Source organism: Salvelinus fontinalis, unplaced genomic scaffold, assembly GCF_029448725.1.
Source record: "Salvelinus fontinalis isolate EN_2023a unplaced genomic scaffold, ASM2944872v1 scaffold_0114, whole genome shotgun sequence".
NCBI classification, from domain to species: domain Eukaryota; kingdom Metazoa; phylum Chordata; class Actinopteri; order Salmoniformes; family Salmonidae; genus Salvelinus; species Salvelinus fontinalis.
The window spans coordinates 283,575-293,792 of NW_026600323.1; the positions used below are offsets into that span (position 1 = coordinate 283,575).

A 10,218-nucleotide genomic window follows, 5' to 3' on the forward strand; every position below is an offset into this window, starting at 1 on the left:
TCATAGTGACAGTCAGGTGACTGTATAAGACCTGTTAACATCTGTTATCCTCACAGTGACAGTCAGGTGACTGTATGAGACCTGTTAACATCTGTTATCCTCACATTGACAGTCAGGTGACTGTATGTTAACATCTATTATCCTCATATTGACAGTCAGGTGACTGTATGTTAACATCTCTTATCCTCATATTGACAGTCAGGTGACTGTATGTTAACATCTATTATCCTCATAGTGACAGTCAGGTGACTGTATGTTAACATCTCTTATCCTCACAGTGACAGTCAGGTGACTGTATAAGACCATGTTAACATCTATTATCCTCATATTGACAGTCAGGTGACTGTATGTTAACATCTATTATCCTCATAGTGACAGTCAGGTGACTGTATGTTAACATCTATTATCCTCATAGTGACAGTCAGGTGACTGTATGTTAACATCTATTATCCTCATATTGACAGTCAGGTGACTGTATAAGACCTGTTAACATCTATTATCCTCACATTGACAGTCAGGTGACTGTATGTTAACATCTGTTATCCTCACAGTGACAGTCAGGTGACTGTATGTTAACATCTATTATCCTCACATTGACAGTCAGGTGACTGTATGTTAACATCTATTATCCTCACATTGACAGTCAGGTGACTGTATGTTAACATCTATTATCCTCATATTGACAGTCAGGTGACTGTATGTTAACATCTATTATCCTCATAGTGACAGTCAGGTGACTGTATGTTAACATCTCTTATCCTCACAGTGACAGTCAGGTGACTGTATGTTAACATCTCTTATCCTCATAGTGACAGTCAGGTGACTGTATGTTAACATCTATTATCCTCATAGTGACAGTCAGGTGACTGTATGAGACCTGTTAACATCTGTTATCCTCATTGTGACAGTCAGGTGACTGTATAAGACCATGTTAACATCTCTTATCCTCATAGTGACAGTCAGGTGACTGTATAAGACCATGTTAACATCTCTTATCCTCATAGTGACAGTCAGGTGACTGTATGTTAACATCTATTATCCTCATAGTGACAGTCAGGTGACTGTATGAGACCTGTTAACATCTGTTATCCTCACAGTGACAGTCAGGTGACTGTATGTTAACATCTCTTATCCTCATATTGACAGTCAGGTGACTGTATGAGACCTGTTAACATCTATTATCCTCACATTGACAGTCAGGTGACTGTATGAGACCTGTTAACATCTGTTATCCTCACAGTGACAGTCAGGTGACTGTATAAGACCATGTTAACATCTCTTATCCTCATAGTGACAGTCAGGTGACTGTATGTTAACATCTGTTATCCTCACAGTGACAGTCAGGTGACTGTATGTTAACATCTATTATCCTCATAGTGACAGTCAGGTGACTGTATGAGACCTGTTAACATCTGTTATCCTCATAGTGACAGTCAGGTGACTGTATAAGACCATGTTAACATCTCTTATCCTCATAGTGACAGTCAGGTGACTGTATAAGACCATGTTAACATCTCTTATCCTCATAGTGACAGTCAGGTGACTGTATGTTAACATCTATTATCCTCATAGTGACAGTCAGGTGACTGTATGAGACCTGTTAACATCTGTTATCCTCACAGTGACAGTCAGGTGACTGTATGTTAACATCTCTTATCCTCATATTGACAGTCAGGTGACTGTATGAGACCTGTTAACATCTATTATCCTCACATTGACAGTCAGGTGACTGTATGAGACCTGTTAACATCTGTTATCCTCACAGTGACAGTCAGGTGACTGTATAAGACCATGTTAACATCTCTTATCCTCATAGTGACAGTCAGGTGACTGTATGTTAACATCTGTTATCCTCACAGTGACAGTCAGGTGACTGTATGTTAACATCTGTTATCCTCATATTGACAGCCAGGTGACTGTATGTTAACATCTGTTATCCTCATATTGACAGCCAGGTGACTGTATGTTAACATCTGTTATCCTCACAGTGACAGTCAGGTGACTGTATGTTAACATCTGTTATCCTCATATTGACAGCCAGGTGACTGTATGTTAACATCTATTATCCTCATAGTGACAGTCAGGTGACTGTATAAGACCTGTTAACATCTATTATCCTTATAGTGACAGTCAGGTGACTGTTAATGACCTGTTAATGACCCGTTTCAGAAACGCAGCACTTTTTTTTCAGAACGACTGAGTCGTGAATACAAAATGTCGAACAATTTCTATTTATTTTGGGGTTTATACCTAATAAGGAAATCTATTTAATCTCACCGCCTATTAGACCATTTTCCTATTACAACAACAATGGTTTGGTTTTGAAATGTACCTCAACAAGCTTTTTATTGGAGAGAAATAAACGAGACCTACGTTACCTGAGTGTGTACAGATCAATCATTCAAGGTGTTGTGAAAGATCCACCTCTAGAGTTCAGTGACCTAGCTGTCTTACCTGTCTAATTAAAGGTTTAAGATATGACCGTGCAATATAACAATGAGTCAGGATCATCCTCCACAACCGTATAAACCTCTCTTACTCGATGTAGCTACCTCAGTTCAGAATAAAAATATTTCCCTCTTCCTTGTCTGCTTGTGTCAAACTGTGTGTGGAATGTTGGGCTAGTTAAAACTGTCAGTTGAATATTCACTTTATTGTTGAAGAATGTTGTATAGTTGATGTGACTAGCAACAGTAAAGAGGACAACTACATTTGACCACCACACCATCTCAGAATGTCTCTTTATCTGTGACAGATGCACTACACATTAGACATGGACTGGCCTGCTTGTTCCTCTTAGCCTGGTCCCAGCTCGGTTAGTGCTATCATGCAGATAGTTCCCTGATTATTCCAAATTCCCAGAACATCCAGCAGATACTGCATTGCACTGAGTTCAATGAATGAAAGCCTAGATGTATCTGATGACTTAATCAAATAATATTAATTCATTCTTCATATTTGCAATGCCAGAGACGTCAGCCTGCCATTGTGAGAGAATCCCCACAGTGAGGATGGAGGGCTCTTTTCTCTGCTTTAAATACAAAAGAAGCCCCCGACGCTGGAGGCCCCCGACGCTGGAGGCCCCCGACGCTGGAGGCCCCCGACGCTGGAGGCTCACGACGCTGGAGGCCCACGACGCTGGAGGCCCCCGACGCTGGAGGCCCCCGACGCTGGAGGCCCCCGACGCTGGAGGCTCACGACGCTGGAGGCTCACGACGCTGGAGGCTCACGACGCTGGAGTCCCCCGACGCTGGAGGCTCACGACGCTGGAAGCCCCCGACGCTGGAGTCCCCCGACGCTGGAGTCCCCCGACGCTGGAGGCTCACGACGCTGGAGTCACCCGACGCTGGAGGCCCACGACGCTGAAGGCCCACGACGCTGGAGGCCCCCCGACGCTGGAGGCCCCCCGACGCTGGAGGCCCCCCGACGCTGGAGGCCCCCCGACGCTGGAGGCCCCCCGATGCTGAAGGCCCCCGACGCTGGAGGCCCCCGACGCTGGAGGCCCCCCGACGCTGAAGGCCCCCCGACGCTGAAGGCCCCCCGACGCTGAAGGCCCCCCGACGCTGGAGGCCCCCCGACGCTGGAGGCCCCCGACGCTGGAGGCCCCCACATCCTGTTGTGAAGTGAACGTTGTAGAGCGTTGACACTGGCTGAGTGTCAAATGACACGTTATTCCCTTTCTAGTGCACTACTAATGACCAGGCTCTGATCTAAAGAAGTCCACTATATAGGGAACAGGGTGCCGTGTGGGACTCACACACAGTGAATAGCAAATCAACTTCATTATGCTGCCAATTATATCCCTTTGTCTAACGATCCACTTCAACTAGAGTAGGCGTGAACATTTCTACTGTGTGTCCCTTAGCGAACATTGACAGGGTCTACCTCCAAAATGGCGCCCTACTCTATATATAGTCCACTACCTTAGCCCATAGGACTATGGCCAACAGTAGTGCACTGTAGAGGGAATAGGGAGCCATTTTGGACCCATCCACTTCAACTAGAGTAGGCGTGAACATTTTTACTGTGTGTCCCTTAGCGAACATTGACAGGGTCTACCTCCAAAATGGCGCCCTACTCTATATATAGTCCACTACCTTAGCCCATAGGACTATGGTCAACTGTAGTGCACTATATATGGAATAGGGAGCCATTTTGGACTCAGTCACTAATTTAAACAAGTCTATTGTTCCGTGAATGTAAATAACCATGTGTTCTCTCTACCTCATCCTGTTATAGTCAGTTTTAATGAGTTCTGTTACAACCAAAGATAACGGCTTGATCAATCAACGCGTCTTTGAATTCATCGGACAAGCGTAGTTAATTATTTAGAAGTACCATAGACAGTTAGATGAAGTAGCGAAACATAAAACATTTACACATGCAATGTCTTCTTTCAACTTTGAACCTCAGTCAGTCAGTAATCTCAAGGTAGATATTCAAGGTTAGGTCATTCGATTCAGACAGTTTCACCACAACCCTATTAAGGTCCTTGTAAAGTCTCATATTAATAATCCTCAAATAGGACCAGGAGTTTTTCCTGATCCACACCACATGATCTGACCAAGGCTATATAACTAGGACCCAGAGTTCATCTTAGTTATCCCACACGGTCAGGGAACTGTAGGGTCCAGAGTTTATCCTAGTTATCCCACACGGTCAGGTAACTGTAGGGTCCAGAGTTTATCCTAGTTATCCCACACGGTCAGGGAACTGTAGGGTCCAGAGTTTATCCTAGTTATCCCACACGGTCAGGTAACTGTAGGGTCCAGAGTTTATCCTAGTTATCCCACACGGTCAGGGAACTGTAGGGTCCAGAGTTTATCCTAGTTATCCCACACGGTCAGGGAACTGTAGGGTCCAGAGTTTATCCTAGTTATCCCACACGGTCAGGGAACTGTAGGGTCCAGAGTTTATCCTAGTTATCCCACACGGTCAGGGAACTGTAGGGTCCAGAGTTTATCCTAGTTATCCCACACGGTCAGGGAACTGTAGGGTCCAGAGTTTATCCTAGTTATCCCACACGGTCAGGGAACTGTAGGGTCCAGAGTTTATCCTAGTTATCCCACACGGTCAGGTAACTGTAGGGTCCAGAGTTTATCCTAGTTATCCCACACGGTCAGGTAGCGGTAGGGTCCAGAGTTTATCCTAGTTATCCCACACGGTCAGGGAATTGTAGGGTCCAGAGTTTATCCTAGTTATCCCACACGGTCAGGTAGCGGTAGGGTCCAGAGTTTATCCTAGTTATCCCACACGGTCAGGGAACTGTAGGGTCCAGAGTTTATCCTAGTTATCCCACACGGTCAGGTAACTGTAGGGTCCAGAGTTTATCCCAGTTATCCCACACGGTCAGGGAACTGTAGGGTCCAGAGTTTATCCTAGTTATCCCACACGGTCAGGTAACTATAGGGTCCAGAGTTTTTCTTGCTCAGGTCGGTTGTGAGGTCAGGAAAAACTCCTGGTCCTAGCATCATTGAAGAGATGCTTTAACAATAATAAGTGCAGCAATTCCCGATTTCCTTTCTGTTGGCACTAATATCACTCCATACAGCAGTATAGTGTCCTGTCCAGGGGGTGTACTTATACATCAATATATTATATTAACAGACGCTTTAATCCAAAGTGATTTATGGGCCGTTCTGGTTCACTCTACAGAAACAGGAGATGGACCCCTGCCCTACGGGCCGTTCTGGTTCACTCTACAGAAACAGGAGATGGACTCCTGCCCTATGGGCCGTTCTGGTTCACTCTACAGAAACAGTAGATGGACTCCTGCCCTACGGGCCGTTCTGGTTCACTCTACAGAAACAGGAGATGGACTCCTGCCCTATGGGCCGTTCTGGTTCACTCTACAGAAACAGGAGATGGACTCCTGCCCTATGGGCCGTTCTGGTTCACTCTACAGAAACAGTAGATGGACTCCTGCCCTACGGGCCGTTCTGGTTCACTCTACAGAAACAGTAGATGGACTCCTGCCCTACGGGCCGTTCTGGTTCACTCTACAGAAACAGTAGATGGACTCCTGCCCTACGGGCCGTTCTGGTTCACTCTACAGAAACAGGAGATGGACTCCTGCCCTACGGGCCGTTCTGGTTCACTCTACAGAAACAGGAGATGGACTCCTGCCCTATGGGCCGTTCTGGTTCACTCTACAGAAACAGGAGATGGACTCCTGCCCTATGGGCCGTTCTGGTTCACTCTACAGAAACAGGAGATGGACTCCTGCCCTATGGGCCGTTCTGGTTCACTCTACAGAAACAGGAGATGGACTCCTGCCCTATGGGTCGTCTGGTTCACTCTACAGAAACAGTAGATGGACTCCTGCCCTATGGGCCGTTCTGGTTCACTCTACAGAAACAGTAGATGGACTCCTGCCCTATGGGCCGTTCTGGTTCACTCTACAGAAACAGTAGATGGTTCACAAGGCTTATTTTAGATTTTTTTACAGCAGCCTCCGATTCTCTTTCTAATGGTGCTAATATCACTCCATACAGCAGCCTCAATCAGACGATCAATCAACCAATCAGACGGCAGATCAATCAACCAATCAGACGACAGATCAATCAACCAATCAGACAGCAGATCAATCAACCAATCAGACGGCAGATCAATCAACCAATCAGACGGCAGATCAATCAACCAATCAGACGGCAGATCAATCAGACGGCAGTAGGAGGGTGTCCTCCGTTCCTCCTGTTCAGAGACATCCTTCTTAGTGACCGGGTCCTGAAGGATCCCTCAGGGTGAATACTGTCTGGTTTATCCTCACACCTGAACACCATGAGGAACCCGTTCCTGTAGTTCTTATTCATCCAGCCGTACAGGAGCGGGTTGGCGAAGGTGGAGCACATGGCTACAATGTGGAAGAGGGTATAGATGAGCTTGTATTGTCTTAAGCTGAGCACCAGGTCTAGGTCACTGGCTAGTTGAAACACGTGGAAGGGTAGCCAGCATGTGGCGAAGACTACAACCACCATAACCAGCATCTTGGTGGTCTTCTTCCTGCGCTGGACGGCGTCGACGCGGCTCGCTGGACTCACGTGGTTCTTCAGCTTCACCCAGATGCAGATGTAGGCGTAACTGATGATGGAGAGTGGCAGCACGTACTGCAGCAGTAACATAGACAGGCTGTAAATGACTCCATCTCTGCTGCTGCCGTAAGGCCACTTCTCATAGCAGACTGAGATCCTCAGGTTGATGGACGGGATCTCCTCCTGACGGTACTCTCTGAAGATGGCGAGCGGGCTGGCCAGCATGGAGGACAGCGTCCAGGTGAGAGCCATGATGAGCAGGCTGCTTCGCCAGGTGAGGCGCTGGCCCAGGTGGAACACGATACACCTGTAGCGCTCCAGAGCGATGACGCTCAGCGTCAGGATCGATACGTGAACGCTCAGCGCCTGGGCGAACGGGACCATGTGACACAGCACCGCGCCAAACTTCCACTCGTCGAGCAAGGTATAAACCAGTGTGAACGGTAAGCACAACGTATCCACCAGCAGGTCGGCCAGGGCCAGGTTAGCTATGAAGAAGTTAGTGACTGTCCTCATGTTCCGGAAGCGGATGATCATGTAGATGACTAGGGCGTTGCCTACTAGGCCCAGTAAGATGATTAGACTATACGCTGTGATCAAAACAGCCTGGACTCCTACATGCTTGGTGATGTCAGAGTGGAACCCCGGCCGGTCGAGGTGGAGGCTGAGACTGTCGTTACCCAGGATGCCTTGCTGCCAGTTGGTTGAGGTGGTGTCCATGTGGACTGGCTGTTGGAGGGGTCTGGGTTTAAAAGGGTCTGAGGGGTTTTCTGCTGGGAGGTAAGGAGGGAAGATCACTGGAGCTGGTCAGTCAGTTCAAATACAGTTTATATAGTCCAATACTGATGGTAACACTGCAGAGTCCAGTCACTGAAGCCAACTAGTCCCTGGTCCAGTCCAGATACACTGGGAGCACTGCCTGGTCTGGTCTGGTCTGGTCTGGTTATTCAGTCTACTGGTAGGGAAGACAACACTGCCTGGTCTCTCAGTCAGCTGGGAAGTCCAGATACCTGCAGTGGGAGAAACAACAGATGGAACATTCTCAGTGATAACACAGAGGAGAGGGGTCAGGTGAAAGACAAATTCTACAACCACCAGAGTAAAACATGAGCAAAATATGGGTTGTTAGCTCTCTGAGTCTGGAGGAGGGGACAACTAAATTAGGGAGGTTCATAGATAGCTCTGGAGAAGGGGACAACTAACTTAGGGAGGTTCATAGATAGCTCTGGAGAAGGTGGGACAACTAACTTAGGGAGGTTCATAGATAGCTCTGGAGAAGGGGGGACAACTAACTTAGGGAGGTTCATAGATAGCTCTGGAGAAGGTGGGACAACTAACTTAGGGAGGTTCATAGATAGCTCTGGAGAAGGTGGGACAACTAACTTAGGGAGGTTCATAGATAGCTCTGGAGGAGGCTACAACTAACTTAGGGAGGTTCATAGATAGCCTGGTCCTCTGGAGGAGGGGACAACTAACTTAGGGAGGTTCATAGATAGCCTGGTCCTCTGGAGGAGGGGACAACTAACTTAGGGAGGTTCATAGATAGCCTGGTCCTCTGGAGGAGGGGACAACTAACTTAGGGAGGTTCATAGATAGCCTGGTCCTCTGGAGGAGGGGACAACTAACTTAGGGAGGTTCATAGATAGCCTGGTCCTCTGGAGGAGGGGACAACTAACTTAGGGAGGTTCATAGATAGCCTGGTCCTCTGGAGGAGGGGACAACTAACTTAGGGAGGTTCCTAGATAGCCTGGTGCTCTGGAGGAGGGTACAGCTAACTGGTACAGTTCATAGATATCCCTGGCTTCTCAATATACACCCTGATATACAACATTACTCATCTCCCTCTCTCTGGTCTATCTCTCTGTCTGTTCCAGGTCTTTCTTTCTGTCTCTCTGTGTCTCTCTCTCTGTCTCTCTCTCTGTCTCTCTCTCTGTCTCTCTCTGTGTCTCTGTCTCTGTCTCTCTGTCTCTGTCTCTCTTTCTCTCTCTCTCTCTCTCTGTCTCTCTCTCTGTGTGTCTCTCTCTGTCTCTCTCTCTGTCTCTCTCTCTGTCTCTCTCTCTGTGTGTCTCTCTCTGTGTCTCTCTCTGTCTCTCTCTGTCTCTCTCTCTCTCTCTCTCTCTCTCTCTCTCTCTCTCTCTCTCTCTCTCTCTCTCTCTCTCTCTCTCTCTCTCTCTCTCTCTCTCTCTCTCTCTCTCTCTCTCTCTCTCTCTCTCTCTCTCTCTCTCCTCTCTGTGTACCTACAATATTGTGCTCTTCTTTCTAGGTTGTAATTTGTGGAAGTCTATATAAATCATGATCGGTGGTCATCTCTCCTATAGTTCCCTACCGTCCGGGTTTATAGTCTATGTGTGTGTGTGTGTGTTTATAATTCATAATCAGTGGGCATCCCTCCTATCCTTCCTCACTGTGTGTTTATAGGAGAGGGCTTGAGGAGAGAGATATACTGCTGCATGGCGTACACTGTTTACTGTGTGTCCTGTGTCTCCACCACAAAACCAGAACACTGTTTACTGTCTCTGTGTCCTGTGTCTCCACCACAAAACCAGAAACCTGAAATGACACTAGTGCTGCAAAAACATTTCCCAGGTCCAGAAATCTTGGTTAGTTTGGAAGATTCCTGATTCTCCGGAATCAGAAGGAAGTAAGCATGAAATCCTGGGTATTTTAGGAAACCCAAATGGCACCTATCCCCTATATAGGGCACCTATCCCCTATATAGTGCACCTATCCCCTATACAGTGCACCTATCCCCTATACAGTGCACCTGTCATCTATATAGTGCACCTATCCCCTATATAGTGCACTACTTTAAAGCCCAAGTAGTGTGCTATTTTATAACTTTCACACCTCCCCTTGATCAGCAATAAATTAGCCAGGAGAGGAGATCATTCTTTTATTGTATTTTTTTAAATTTAACTTTCATTTAACTAGGCAAGTCAATTAAGAACAAATTCTTATGTACAATGACGGCTTACCAGGAGGCGAAAGGCCTCCTGCGGTGACGGGGGCTGGGATTATATATCCAATCTAAAACAGTTTTAAAGGAACTTTAAGGCTGCATCTCAAATGGCACCTTATCCCCTAAATAGGGCACCTATCCCCTATACAGTGCACCTGTCCCCTATATAGTGCACCAATTTTGACCAGAGACCCTATATAGGTGTCATGGTTCCACCTGTCACCAGAG

General features: G+C 47.0%; 1 protein-coding gene across 1 annotated transcript; it reads right to left on the reverse strand.

Annotated features, from left to right (window-relative positions):
* Positions 1–5,217: 5,217 nt before the first annotated feature.
* LOC129843330 (neuropeptide Y receptor type 2-like) lies at positions 5,218–8,089 on the reverse strand. Its single transcript, XM_055911965.1, has one exon. It carries the CDS (start codon positions 7,749–7,751, stop codon positions 6,660–6,662), a length of 1,092 nt encoding a protein of 363 aa, XP_055767940.1. The 5' UTR covers positions 7,752–8,089; the 3' UTR covers positions 5,218–6,659.
* Between the last annotated feature and the right edge of the window lie 2,129 nt (positions 8,090–10,218).

What these genes read in the sequence shown, in the direction of transcription:
- LOC129843330 (XM_055911965.1), bottom strand. Translation starts at nt 7,751, where the DNA reads ATGGACACCACCTCAACCAACTGGCAGCAAGGCATCCTGGGTAACGAC.